At 35.3% G+C, this 13,971-nt stretch overlaps 1 protein-coding gene across 1 annotated transcript in view; it reads right to left on the bottom strand.

Moving 5' to 3' along the window:
* Positions 1-13,971, bottom strand: part of LOC135844111 (LIM/homeobox protein Lhx9-like) — a 126,849-nt gene that overhangs the window by 80,833 nt on the left and 32,045 nt on the right. The window contains exon 3 of the mRNA XM_065362222.1: positions 6,804-7,423. Coding sequence (XP_065218294.1) covers positions 6,804-7,423 — 620 coding nt within the window. The remainder of the gene's footprint in view (positions 1-6,803; positions 7,424-13,971) is intronic.

The following is a 13,971-nucleotide window of genomic DNA, read 5'->3' as shown; positions in this document are numbered from 1 at the left end:
GTATCTGTATACGCGATCTGTATATGAGTCGAAGAACAACATTGCACATTTGATCTGCCATTGGCACGCAATGCCCGCACCGTAGAGTTGTAGACAAACCACACGGTGCAAACAAATAGATCTTCGTACCTCCCAAACAGCTCACTAATTCATGCAACGATTGGAAATAGCGATTTGGAGGTTGCTGCAGGTTGCCAAAAAATGTGGCCAGATTTGTGCAGGATGATTGGGTGTCGGTGGAGATGGAGATGGGAGGTTGGTATTGTTCGGTTGTGGAGTTGTTTTGATGGAAGATTTGGAGTTCGATTTTGGGGAGAGGGAGAAAATTGAGGGCTTTCAAAAAAGAAATACATTTTTGAGAATGCAACGAATTGTTTATTTTAAACTAAAGTAGGCTAGGTAAATTTTGCTTCGGAAATCAACATAATGTTTTGGAGAAAATTGGAGAAAATTGAAGAAAATTCTAATTTCCCCAAAATGACGATCACTCGAGTTCATTTTTTTCCAAATGTCACAATTTGATTGATCAGTCCAACTTGTCACGAGGACAATCAAATCTCGTAGAAATTGAACGATGGTCTTAGTCGGGGGGGGGGGCATAAGGATCTATTGCACCCCCTGCCGATCCTCCGAGACAATTTTTTTCTTAAAGGGGGAATCCTAAGGAACATTTCTACCCCTTGTCCTCAAAAAAAACATTGCCATACTCACAAAATGGCGGCCATTTTGATTGATAGGTCAGCCAAATCGCTGATTTTGCGTTCCAACATAGGACTTGCACAAAATCTTTTAAACCTTACAAAGATAGGTCGAAAGAGCAGGCAAAAATTTATCATCCTACAAAATTTCAAATGCTATAGTGCATTTTTCGATTTTTGGTGAATTTTTAAAAATCAGAAGGCCAAAAATGAGGGAAAAAATCAAAATCTTACCAAATGACCTGCCAAATCGATTGGAAACTGTTTCAGACCGTTTAGAATAGTTTTGGAGCCTCCAGCAGATTTTTGAAACTCGGAACTCCCACAAAATTTCATCAAAATGGAGTCGGAAAGACTAATTTATTCTGCAAACTAATTTCAATACGCTACGAAGTCGACTGCAGGTGGATTTTAAGTCGGTTTGGAGTTTCCAGCGACTTTTTGAAAATTACTGGAGCCTCCAGTAGATTTCTGAAACTTGAAATTGTCACAAAATTTCATCAAATGAAGATGTAAACGGAAATTTACTCTACACTCCAATGTTAGCACTCTCTGAAGACGACTTGATGTGGATTCAAGCCATTTTGGAGCCTCCAGCAACTTTTTGAAAATTCGTGGAGTCTCCAGCAGATTTTTGAAACTTGAAATTTCATTAATACGTTCATTTGTATTGTTTTTTTCTATAATTTTGATTGAAATTTAAAAAATACTTTATCCTACAAACTTTCTTCCAATTCCAATTTTTTTTGGAAATTTTCCTGTCAAAAATCTGACTTTGTTAATTTTTTTTGTGTGTATGGGGGGAGGAGAGGTCCAGTGGAGAACTTTCTGAAAAATCCGTTAGATACCATGATAAACTTGTGGTAATTTTCAATTATCGGGGAGGGGGGAAGGAGGGGGTCAATTTGACAAATTTTATGACTTATTTTGCAATTTTGACAACTCATCATTCAATTTTGAGAATTTTCGATTAATTCTTGGTATTCTTCAATAATCTAAGCACTTAAGCAGTCTGTGCAAAATGTTACCCAAATGAGACATTTTTTCAAATTTTGGTCGTTTTCTGATGGTCCATCAATTTTTGATATTTTTGAGTGATTTTCACGATCACTTTTATAATTTTTATGATACTTTATTTGTGAATATTCATTTCTGCTTCTGGTTCTTTATTACGTCGAGATCGTCAGAATTTTTACTTTGGCCTTCGACTATTATTATTTCATATATCTGTTGATTGATCAATAATTTTATAACTAGGTAACTAATCCACCTTAATTTTTTTTGTTTCAGGTGAGTACAAATTTCCTTCCAAAAATGATAGAATATGAACTCGCGTATGAGAATAAGTAAGTGATTTTATAATCCTTATGACTTGAGAAAAGTTACATAAGTCCCTTCTACACCTGTAGTCTTTCTATTTTCAATGGCAAATCAAAAAAAAAAAAATTCTGAAATCACTGAATTTGAAAATCAGCTGAAATAATTATCAATCAGGTTTGAATCGAGGTGATCTGATTTTCCAAATACGAAATCTGGAAACAACAGATCGAATTTTCAAGTTCACTCGCGATTTTGTTTTTTAATGAATTTTTAAAAAATCAAAGTCTAGAAATTTCCAAAATTTCAAGTGCTTCGGCGTATTTTTCGATTTTTAAATTTTTAAAAATCAAAACAGCTTTGTTCAAAAATGAGAAAAAAAATCAAAATTTTACCAAACCGACTTAGAAATCTGAAATTTGGAATATGCCCTGTATTCGATTCGCCAAATCAATTGGAAAAGGTTTTGAACCATTTTGAGCAGTTTCTGAAGCCTCCAGCAGATTTTTGAAACTTGAAAGTTTCCATAAAATGTCACCAAATGAACTAGAAATGCCAAAATTTACCATGCACTTTAGTTTCAATACGCTAATTCGGCTGGAAATCTGTTGTCGAGCTGTTCATTTTTTTAAAATTTTAAAATGCTGCTCATTAGCTGCCAAAAAGTTAATCTGGATAATTTCACGATCAATTCTTCTGTGTAAGGAAAGATTTTGAAAATTTTAGAGGAATGGAATTCATTCTGGGCCTTTAGGGAGACAGACGAGACAGTAGATTGAACCAAAAAAGACGAACAGAAGATGGAAGAAAGACTTCAACACTGTATTTGAGAAATTTTCTATTCGATTCGTTCTCCCAACTCTCGAATCCTGCATCGAATTTTCTCCCAACAAGACCATCTGCAGTGGTATTCGCTCTACAGGAGTGCCATCACGCTGCCAACCTCCATATCTCACCACGACAAAAAGCGTATTTTCTCTCTCTCTTTACACAAAAGCACACCGTCTCATAAAAAGTAACCAGAAACCGCGCTTCGCATTCGCTTAGCCAAAGCCAAGCTGTCGGATTTTTGGCAGATTTACGACAACGACCAACGTGTGGGAAAGAGGTGTGCGCGTAAATTATGACGCCTATGGCTGATTGCGGCCACCTTCATAACGGATACGGTCAGAAAAACTTATCTAGTAGCCGTATACTACAAGTACTCGCTGTAATATAAGAAAGAAATAGCTCTTCGACTATTTATTTAGCAGGTCAGCGGAAAAATTACCCCGCTTGGGCCATGTTAACTAAATTAGTTTTGTAAACAGAGACAATGAGCGAATAAATATTTCAAGAAAATTACCATCACTTCTGCTGAACACGTCCATGTCCATGTCCGCGCCCGTTACAATGGTCAAGTCCATCTTTATTCTTTGTCTCTTCTCTCTCCTATACGCTGCTCACGGTTTGGCTCACTCTTTATCGCGTACCATCTCTATATACCTTAATCGTGTGTCCGCTCTGAGCCAGAGCCAAGTTAAATATACGACCATCAGCTAAAAATTAAGATGTACTCGCTTCTTCTTGCCACTTCCAATCATCGTCGTTTGTTTAAAGAATGAAGTGATACCGAGAAACCATATTCTTCTTACTGGTGTTTTTTTCACGTTTTGGTTTCACTTCGCCATTTTATGGTTTCCTCTTTGCTTGAATACTCGCTCTAGTCGTTGCCTATCTACTATAACGATTACAATGCGCGTAATTTCGGTGTAAAATGTGTGATTTTTTCGACTGCGTTTAACTTGTCAGCAGTCACCGGAATGGTCTGCGAAGACCGTAAAAAACGAGTGATGGATTACTTTTGTTGAGATTTGCGAAGACTGTACACAGTGTGGCTTGGAAAAAAGGGGAAAGCGCAACGAGAACCTAAAGTACTACTGCGCTGGATAGGGAAACGCGCGTTAATAAATAATTAAACCTGTTTTTACCAACAAATACGAACATTGAACTGGGAATATTTGCATTTTTCGATAATTTTCGCGAGTAGACAAATGTACTCGTATTTTGCATTGTCTTTTGTCTATAGACTACGATGCACGTATTTGAACCTTGTAACCTCTTTTGTTATACCTATACGTTTTTCCTCTCTCTAGATTGAATTCAGTTTGGAGGATATTTCAGCTTCGAACGGGGTATTGAGTAATTGAAGTAGATTATGGGTCATTCTGCGGTGATTTAAAAAAAATTATGTTCCCGGTCTTGAAGCGCATTTGCGAGGAAGTTCGAGGTGCTGAAAATTTCGAGGAAAATGAGGGTATTGTCAAATTCGAGCGAAGTAATACAAATTTGGACGTTTTGAAAAAATTTCCAGTCATGCCCCTTGATCGTTTTTTGATTTCTTTCGAGAATTTTTTTTTAATGTTTGCCTGAAATGCTATTAAAAATTCAAAAAAATGGTTTTCACACATTTTAAAAATATTTTCATTATATTTTGACTGAAAAGTGATCCCTCCCCCCCCCGCCCACCGAATCAAACAAAATTTTATGCATGAAAATGCAAAATCCTTGTTATTGGATGATTATTTCAATTATAGAGATTGAATTATTGCTGGAGGGAAGTAAGGGAAACATTTCTCAAAAAATTGGTCAACAATCTCGTGAAAAAAGTTTTCAGGGTGGTGGGCTGATGATTTTGTCCAGTGACGTAAAAGAGAAGCTAAAGGAGAGATCACTCCAAGCAGAATGATGATAATTTGAAACAAAACTTCAATAAACATTTTTTAATGATTTTTGACCCATTTTTTGAGAAATGTTCTTCTTTACTTCGCTCCAGCAATAAAAATTTTGTTTGATTTTCTCCCAGGGAGAATCCTGGTCGCGACTACCTGGTTCTCTCAAAACTAGAGATCATATGAACTCATGTTTCCATCAAAATTGGCCTAAATTTCTGGTACCAAAATGTACTCGTATTTTTCGATTTTCGATGATTTTTTGAAAATCAAATTTGGGCCAAAGCTGAAGAAAAAATCAAAATTTTACCAAATCGGTCTAGAAAGCTGAAATTTGAAATGTAACTTATTTTAGAATTACCAAATCGATTTTGGAAATGGTTTCGAACGATTTCGAGCAGTTCTGGAGCCTCCAGCAGATTTTTGAAAGTTGAGATTTTCCTCAAAATGTCTCCAAGTAAACTTGAAAAGCATGTAACCTATTTTGGAGTTACCAAATCGATTTTGGATATGGTTTCGAACGATTTCGAGCAGTTCTGGAGCCTCCAGCAGATTTTTGAAAGTTGAGATTTTCCTCAAAATGTCTCCCAAGTGAACTTGAAAAGTTGAAATTCACAAGACATCCTAAATTCTATATGGCAAGTCAACTGGAGATGGTGTTAAGTCTTTTTGGAGCCTCCAGCATATTTTTGGATATTCCAGTTCTCCAAAGAATGCGATAAAATCTGTACAAATCAACTTTAGGTCATATGCTCATCGAGATTTTTGCCTTTTAATGACTCACGGCGAGCATTCCAGTTCGTTAGCCATATTTTTGTCAAGTCGCTGGAGGCTCCAAAATTACTTGAAACCAATTTGAATTCGACTCGAATTGTCAAAAATTGAGTTTGAACTGAATTTAAGCTTTCAGTTCTACACTAAACGCCGAGGAAGCTGTAAATTTTCGAAATTTTGAATATGTATTATGAAATCGCTGGACAAAATTATGTTTTTTTTTTGGAAAACTGGAATCTCCAAGAAGTTGCTGGAGGTTCCGAAAGTCGACTCGAAATATCAGAAATTCAGTTTTTCAACTTAGTTTGGTGAAATTTTGTGGGAATTTCAACTTTCAGAAATCTGCTGGAGGCTCCAGAACTGCTCAAAACGGTTCTGAAGCGTTTCCGATCGATTCGGTAGGTCAATAGGGTATATTCCAAATTTCAGCGATTTAGTTCAATTTGGCAACATTTTGATTTTTTTTCATTTTTGGCCCAAATATTTTCAAAAAATCTGCAAAAATCAAAAAGTTCACTTGACCACCTGAAATTTTAGCTGATGATATACTCGTATTTTCACGTTTTTTTTTTCGATCTATAGCTTCAAAAGTTTTTGAGCGAGTAGGCTGTTGAATGAAAAAATTAAAAAGTGAAAAACGAGAGTGAGGAAAACATGAATTGTTTTTATGCTCGTGCCAATTTTTTTTTTTTTTTTTTGATTACAATGCACCTAAGATTGATAAAAATGAGTCAATTTATGAAATTTTTACTTCAAGAAAAAATTTGTATTTTCTCGTAATCTTTGGAATTTTTTAATTCGAGAATAGGTAAAAACGTCACACCAATTTTTTTATGTATGTTAATCAGCATAAAAACTTGTACTTGAGAAATTGTTTTAGGATTTTTGAGCATGGACGCGATGAAAAAATATCATTTTTAAACTTTTCCGGCTGATTTTTGGTGCTTAAAAAAAAGGTGGCAACGCTGATTTTCACCACATCTTCAAAAGACACTTCTACAATAGACCCACAAACTGGCAAGAGTTCCAGATTTGCACCATTATTGTAGTTTTCAGGCTCACCTTGCTCCAATCTTACATTATCCTTATTTTCGTCTAAACTTTGAGCACCCCTATAACTAGTCCCTGCAAATGCATTTTGATGAACAGCAATTTGCGCCATTCTTCATCTTTTATCAAGGTCTATTTATATGTACAGAAAATATTCAAAAAATTGCCCATCTCAAGTGCAAAATGTTCAAAGATTTGAGTTGAAATGACCCTTATATTAGTAATATATGTATGAATCAAGAATATTTCTTACCTTTGATAATCTTTCCTACAATAAATATTGCCATCGCGGGCGAAACAAGTAACTTCGTGGTCTAAGGTTCTGGAGCACTGCGAGCATTGCAGACAGGACGCGTGCCATTGCCTATCGACGGCGTATAAATAAAATCTATCGGATATCTGACGACCACAGCCGGCGCACATTTTCAATATATCGTCCTCCGGAGACCCTACCGGGTTCTCGGATTTACTTTCTATTTGGTTAGCGTATTCGTTGGACGTTACGGGTTTCTTGTAATCGTAGTAATCCGAATTATCGTTTTCGGTTTTACACACGGCTCTATGGTTATTAAAGTCTTTAGGGTAATTATTGTGCTGGCCGCAGTCTTGGCAACCGCCGGCTGAAGGAATCTTTGGATACTCGGTTTGGTCGTATTCTTCTTTGAACGTGCAACACATTCCGATTCTGGTCGTGGTGGTGTTATTATTCGGTGTACTGCAACCGCTATTGCTGCTGCTGCGCGATGGAGCTCCACTACCAGCGGATAGACTGGTGATGGAGTCTTGGCACGAGGTGGTTGGCAAATTCGGACTCAGGTCTCTGGATGGATCGTATGCGGCGAAGAGCATCTGATGTCTGTCCTGATGCTGTTGCTGTTGAACATAGAAAGAAAAAAAAATAGAAAAGATCAGTATGATTGGAATTGGAAAACGATTATGATCGTATGTACACGTTGCTTTCGGTCTAGTATTATTATTATTATTATTATTGTTTTGTAGTACGAGTATTATGCGGCATATCTCGATAATATTATGCCTGCCTATAGAGCTGGAGCTGCAGATAGTACTTTCTCTGCAGCATCGAATAAGCCTCTGCAAATCTAGCCTCAGGCTGATAACTATACACAATAAGAATTTCTCCGCGAATACGCTCGCTCGCTCGCCTCGCGACAATCATCGTGTACGCGTACGCGATATCCATATTAAGCGAAAACCACATCCTTACGAAGAGCAGTAAAAATGGCTCAAAGTCGGCAGCCCGAAGACGCGGACGACGATCGACGACATGGACAAGCCAAGCCGACAGCTCGTCACACAGACCACAACAACGAACGGTATTTATTGTGACGACGATGCTGAAGCTCATTTCAGCCTGTGCTGACTTGTTGTAGTTGTGGTGACTGGTGAGAGGCACCAGAGGAGTATGATATGTGGATATATAGCTAAACCTATACGAGTACCTACCATGCCCATTGCCCATTGCCCATGATCCGGTGGTATGTATTTACCCGCACAGAATACATATATCGGTGTCAACCCGAAGCCGCGACGCGATGACGTGATGGATTGCGTCGCTACGATTGCTTCTGCCTGAAGCCCAAGTAGGCAGTAGGCACAGCCTCACAGTCAGAACAGTTTTGCCGAAGAGATGGAGTAAAAAATCGACTTATGTATGCAAAACCTGGTTTTGAAAACCGACGTCGTCGTCTTATAGGCCATATACAGTAATTCTTTATCGTTCAAGCACCCCGAGAGTCGACAGAGAGAGAGACTCGAGTCGAGCGATGATGGAAAAAAAATACGACGAGTATGTAGACGTACGTACTTATTCATACTATATTGTACGAGTAGGTAGGTAGTCGAGTACGTCGAACATTTAGCAATAAAAAGACCCGTTTACGTAAGCAACCCAGTTTTCACTCGTATGTACATTTATGTGACTTATGTGCATGTGTAGTATGTTTCTGTCTGCCTGCCTGTGGATCATTGTAAGACAATAATCGTCTCAGGAAACCGTTCTATATCGATACGCACGCGGATTCGTGGATAGAATAATAATGCAGATTGAGCCGATGCGTGGTGTGTAGCTTTGTATGGAGAGATCAGGGTGATGTTTTACCTTTTAGTAGAAGACTCCATTTTGTTGGTTACTTCATCAAATGCAGAAGAAATTTCACGTTATTGTGATAAATTTTGAAAATTTGTGCCCTTCTTCAAATACTGTGGGGAATCTATGAGGATATGAGAGGGGATTGTCCTGTCCAGCATGACCAGATCGTGACTAGGCAATGTATTTTATTTCAATAGTTATCAGACATAGTTACTTCTGCCACCAACTTTTGAGCCTGTCATCATTATTTCAAAAATCGATTCCCAAAGCGATCAAAGATCCCCCCTCCCAAAGTACAGATTTCAGATCCTGAGTTGCCGAATTTTAAGTCTCAAAAATGATCAGATCATAAATTTGGAACTTATTTTGGGCAAGTCTGAGTTCACTTGCAGAATGACAAGTGAATTTTTGTGCAAAATTAGTTGAATTGAATTCTAAAGTACGAAGACCATGAAAATTAAAATATTTATGCCTTGATTTTTGAATGCATTTTTGAGACTGGGGGATGGGAAATCCGATTGTTGGTACTCGTATAAAGGTTTAGTTTTCATTTCAGTTGAAACATTTTCTCAATAGAGGTTTAGTGTTCGGTTTAGGTTCCAGATATCCACTTCATAGTTTAGGTTCTGGGTTTTCAGTTCTCGGATCCCCCTTCCCCCCTCTCCCTACAGCTCGTTTTCAACACATTTTCAATTTTCACGTACTTATTTTTGGCAAATTTCGTTCAAATTTAGTAATTTTTTTCAAATATTTTTTAGTGATTTTAATGCTCTTTTGAGTGTTTTACACCATCTTAAGACGTTTCAAATACATTTTTCATGCATTTTTGCGAAACTTCATTAAATTTTCATCACTTTTTTTTTGGTAATTTTTCAAAACTTTTGTTTTTTTGTGAGTTTAAGTAGGTATGTACATCGTTTTAATGCGTTTTTAACTCTTTCTCATGCATTTTTGGTGAAATTTCATCATTTTTTTGGTAATTTGTAGTCCTTTTAATGATTTTTTCATTTATATTTTGTAGAAGTTTTAACCTCGTTTTATGCAAACTTCCTTAACATTTTTTCAAATTTCATAAAATAAACTTTCATTACTTTTTGATCATTTTACAAAATTTTAATGTCTGTAAAGGTGTTTTGGAATCATTCTAACGCGATTTCAGCACTTTTTTGCGCACTTTTGGTGAATTTAACTGGAATTTTATCATTTTTTTGGACTTTTTGTGCAATTTTTCTTACATTTTGCTCTATTTTGAAAAAAATTTTGTCTGTGTATATCAATTTTTATCGATTTTAATACTTTTTTTTATGTTTATATATCATTTTAACGAGTTTTTTTTTACACTTTTTGTGTATTTTTGGGAAATTTCGCAAATTTTTAATTACTTTTTATTGATTTTTCAAGATTTTAATTTTTTTTTTGAGGACTTATAAATGCCATTTTGACGTGTTTTCAACACTGTTCACTTTTGGCAAATTTTACTGAATTTCATATTTTTTTTTTACTGATTTGCACTGCTTTTAATGGTTTGATTTGTGTTTTAGGAAAATTTTCAGCCATGTTATAGACAAATATTCTCCACTTTTTGGCAATTTTCAGTGATTTTAATGCATTATCCTTGTTTTAAGTCACTTTATAAATGTTTTATGCATTTTTTTTTTTTAATTTTTTCTTCAACTTTAATATAATTTCTTCTGTTTTTAGTAATTTTTATTGATTTTAATAATTTTTTGTGTTTTTAAATTATTTTAACTTATTTTTAACAATTTTTCATGGGTTTTTTGGGTCAAAATTTACTGGAATTTTATTGTTTTTTTTTGGTCACAGTAATTTTTGATATTTTTTTCTGTGTGTTTAGAAGAGGCTACAAAAATGTTCCATGCAAATTTAGCTGAATTTTGTCAAATTTTACTATAATATGTCATCACTTTTTGGTGATTTTCAGTGATTTAAATTTTTTATTCACGTTTTCAAATCATTTTTAAAAAGTTTTATGCAATTTTTTTACATTTTGCTCATCATTTTAACAATTATCAACACTTTATCGCATAATTTAATCATTTTGGTGAGGTTTTGTAAAAATTTTGTACTTTTGGATGATTTTAATGATCTTAATGAGTAATGATTTCAATGCGTTCCAAGTGTTTTTACATCATTTTAACACAATTTCATCACTTTTTATACATTTTTAGTAAATTTTTCTAAAATTGAACATTTTTTAAGATTTACAATTTTTCTTAAAATGATTTTAACATCATTTTACGCTTAAGTTTTGTTTATATTCTATTGGTTTTCGCATACTTTCAGTGTTTTTATGCTCTAAAACAGGTTTCAATGATGTTTTGTTCAATTTTTTGTTTAATTTTGCCAAATTCGGCCGCAGATTCCACTTTTTGATGCTGAGTTTTTCTGAAACTTCATCATCACTTTTTTGCAATTTTCAATGATGCTAATGCTTTTTCAGGTGTTTTTTGTATGTATCAGTATTAGGGGTAACATTTAATGATATTCATTGAAAATTTTTAGAAGAAACGTGTTATAAAAAATTGATGTTTTTTCAGTTTCGTTTCAAGCTTCAGTTGAAGGTTTTTCTAGTTTCAATTAAGGCTTCCCTTTTTGCCCAAAATCAATAGCCATCCCTTTTCAAAAATGGAATGATCATAAATTTAGAACTACTTTTGGACAGCTAGTCTTTGCCCAAATGCACCAAAAATACCCTGTAAAATTGGAAGTTTCTGTCTTGAACTATGAATGCATTTTTTGAGCTATTTTTCAATCTTAGAAGGTCAAATATTAAAAAGGTAATCTGTGCAGAATTTCTCGAAGAATATTTTAAGAACAAAATATCTTCAGCTATAAGGTACTGGTTTTGTGGAAAATTGCATTAAAAATAGTCCAAGGGGTTGAAAAAGTGACCACGTGCTCTTTTTTTATTCAGGACAGTTGTGCACTCTCTGTTTGAGAACTCCATAGAACAGTGGCAAAATCATGGTTTTGCGAGTCAATTCGTCGAATCTTGTTGAATTTTTCAGATCATCGTTCTCAAGTGCTATTCTCAAGTAAGTATGGTACTCGAATTTACAACGAGCTACTGTAAATCTCCTCGAATAAAAGCCAAGAACGAAAAAGAATAAGGTTTGATTGAAGGATAGGTGTGATATTTTCATCTCATAGCGAGAACCACAGGCGCCTATGAGTCAAGAGGTGATATTGTTTATGAAGCCTGTATGCCTGCCTACCTCTATAACGTCTCTATTCGTTAATGTTACATAACAACATTTGAAAGGGGGTTGAGGCCAGGCTCGGCTCGGCGATAAAAATAAACAAAAACCCGACAACCCTACGTACGGATGCGGAAATTCGACTATGACTAGTTGAAAAATTGGCGCGACCTGGGTCGGGGTGTTTGGTCTACTATATAGGTAAGGTACCTTTACTGTACATAACTCTATAAGGCTCCGCTATCAGGGGGAGTTTTCTATTGAAAGTGACAGTTGTTGAAAATAACACACAATGACACGCATATAACAGAGTATTTTGCAGCTCTCTCTCTCTTTCGTTCTCTGGCCCTGTAGGTAGGCTCAGGCAGAGTTGACCACCAGTTTCGATGTTTATCACGCATGGTAAATAGCGATGAATAGTTTAAACCCCGCGTGGTATTCACGTTGAACCTTTTTCACTTCTTTGATTTTTATTTTATACAAGCAGAAAATACCCGTCCTTCGGACGGGTGGAGTAGAAAGATAGAGCTGCATTTTTTAAAATTCATTTATGAGTAAATAAAAAATTGTTTGGTAATTGTCGTCGTATTTCACGTAATGTGAGTGATGACACTAATGCCCCTCCAAAAAAAAAGACCTTTCTGTAATTTGAACCTTTGACCCTCTCCACTTCAGGGGTCAACTATAGTTCCTGAAAGCACTCCATTCCTCAAGTTTTATTTCTGAACGTCCGAACCACATATTAGAACAGTTTCCAGGCTGAAAAATTGAAAATTCAAGTATGTACCTATAACCTACCTACATAAAATTTGACACTTCGTGAATCATCTAGTTAGTTTGAGCTCAAAAACTTGCGAAATATCAGAAATTTTACTCCCTCGGTCTTTTTTCCAAAGTCGGCACTCCCGGAATAGATATAATCTTTGAACAAAAATTTAGCTAAAAATGATAAAATTGGTCAATTTACCGTTTTTAATTCTTTTTTTCATTTTCATTCTTCGAAGTTTGAAATTTTTATTGGAGAGATCTAGAGCTGTTTTTGTTTATTTACATATGAATGAATAAAAAATTGTTTGGTAATTATCTTATTTCACATTTCACCTGATGTAGGTAATGCCAATGCCCCTCCAAAAAAATGACCTTTCTGTAATTTTCAACTTAAACTCTCCTCACTCCAGGGGTCAACTCTAGTTCCTGAAAGTTCCCCATTTCTCATAGTTTTATCTCCGAATATCGCTGAACCATTAGAACAGTTACCAAACTGAAAAATTGTAAACTTGAGTACGTGTATAAAATCTGACATTGCGAATCATCTGCGTACCTAGTTAAGTTTTTGGCTACAAATGACAAACTTGATGATTACTCTTTTTATTTTATTTTTTTCATTTTCATTATCAGTGATTTTTGGATAGTGGAATTTTTCAGACACAGGCCAAATTATTGTTCTTTGAAGTTCAAAATTTTCATTTTCCCCCCTAAATCACAGTCACATAAGGTACAAAAGGTCAAAAATGGACACATAAGATCATGACCATTCCCAATAATGCGGTTACAATCTTGATGGCCTAATATGATTCTTTTTTTCTGGTGCATTGGGTTCACTGCTCTTTTTGATTTTTTTTTTAAAAATCAAATTCAAAATTTAGTGGATTTACTAACGTAAAATGTTATACCTAAGGAATAAAATTAAATGTGATAAAAATTTCTCCTACCGAAGCATTCACCTGTTTTTTGAAGTACTTATGAATTTAGTACATACATATGATATGAGTCAATTTAAAATTGAATTTATCAAAAAGTTCCTCTTTTCAAAGAGTCTGACGTACATACATTAGTTTCGAGACACAAATTTGAAAATTCAAGTAGGTACCTAGCTACAAAGGTCACAAATGGTCACATAAAATCATGACCGTCACGAAAAATGCGGTCACAATCATGATGACCCGAATGATTCTTTTTTCTGGTGCATCGGTTCAGTGCTGTTTTTGATTTTTTTTAAAAAATCGAATTCAATATGAGTGAATTTCCCAATTGCATATTCACGGCTTCTGGAGCAAATTCAAAATTCTGGAGAAATTTAAAAATCGCGCTGG

This window comes from Planococcus citri, chromosome 4 (assembly GCF_950023065.1).
Source record: "Planococcus citri chromosome 4, ihPlaCitr1.1, whole genome shotgun sequence".
NCBI lineage: Eukaryota > Metazoa > Arthropoda > Insecta > Hemiptera > Pseudococcidae > Planococcus > Planococcus citri.
This window is presented reverse-complemented; position numbering and strand designations above follow the sequence as displayed.